This window comes from Telmatherina bonti (assembly GCF_933228915.1).
Source record: "Telmatherina bonti genome assembly, chromosome: 22".
Lineage (NCBI taxonomy): Eukaryota > Metazoa > Chordata > Actinopteri > Atheriniformes > Telmatherinidae > Telmatherina > Telmatherina bonti.
In genome coordinates this window covers 14,112,051-14,112,942 of record NC_136631.1, presented here as the reverse complement: position 1 = coordinate 14,112,942, position 892 = coordinate 14,112,051, and the positions used below count along the sequence as shown (strand labels likewise).

The 892-nt window shown below is 42.5% G+C and overlaps 1 protein-coding gene across 1 annotated transcript; it reads right to left on the bottom strand.

Annotated features, from left to right (window-relative positions):
* On the bottom strand, positions 1 to 840 carry LOC306772383 (interferon alpha-inducible protein 27, mitochondrial-like). Its single transcript, XM_079261831.1, has 4 exons — positions 704 to 840; positions 568 to 597; positions 284 to 445; positions 1 to 106 (listed from the first exon to the last, which is right to left on the bottom strand). The coding sequence occupies exons 1-4, from the start codon at positions 711 to 713 to the stop codon at positions 24 to 26; spliced, it is 285 nt and encodes a 94-aa protein (XP_079117957.1). The 5' UTR covers positions 714 to 840; the 3' UTR covers positions 1 to 23.
* Positions 841 to 892: the final 52 nt, after the last annotated feature.

Here is an 892-nt window from a genome sequence, read left to right as displayed (position 1 = left end):
TCTCAGTCTTGATGTGTTTGGTCTCAGATGAGAGCAGTCAGGAGGCCCACTGCTCCTCCAGCACTGGCTACACCTGCGGTAGCAGCCCCTGACAGACCAGCCATACCTGCATGATATAACACACACAAGCTTTCAATGATTTGTTTCAAGAACTAATCTACAGAGAAGCAGGAAATATAACTTCTTACACATTCAGGATTATTCAGATTTCAAAAGGTGTCTAATTTTTAGTAATTTAAGTGCATGCTGTTATTATTGAACATGTACTGATTAAAGTTCTTACCTGCTGATTGCAGAACTGCCACCAGACTTCCTGCGGCCACCCCTCCACCGTTAGCAATGGCTGCAGATGACATCATACCTGCAGCATAGGAGCCAGCTGCTATCCCAGCTGAGGTGAAACCAACTGCTCCCAGCACGATAGGAGCAGAGATTACTGCTCCTCCTGATATGATCAGAGAGGAAACCTGTTAACTGCATCAAATGGTTCTGAAATACTGAAATAGCTGCTCCATGTTTAGATTTGTTTTTTCACAAGTGAGAAAGAAGGTGGTTCATGTAGTTTACCTGCTCCCAAAGCAACAGCAGCGAAAGTCACTGAAAACAAACAGACAAGCTGAGCTGACATCACTTAAATCTAGACCATTAGGTTTAGTTTTAACTTATATCAATGCTGCCAAAAAAGCTGCTAGACCATACTCACAAAGTCCCATGATTTCGCTTCAATCCGAATGAGTCTCGACTGTCCAGGGATCAGAACCTCGGCTAAGGAGTTACAAAAAAAGTTCCAGTAAACGTGTACAGCGTAGTTGAAAACCCTACAAACTGAGTCGAGGTGATTTAAGTTTAAATAAGTTGATACTAATGAAAAAGGGCCATTATATAGGATGAC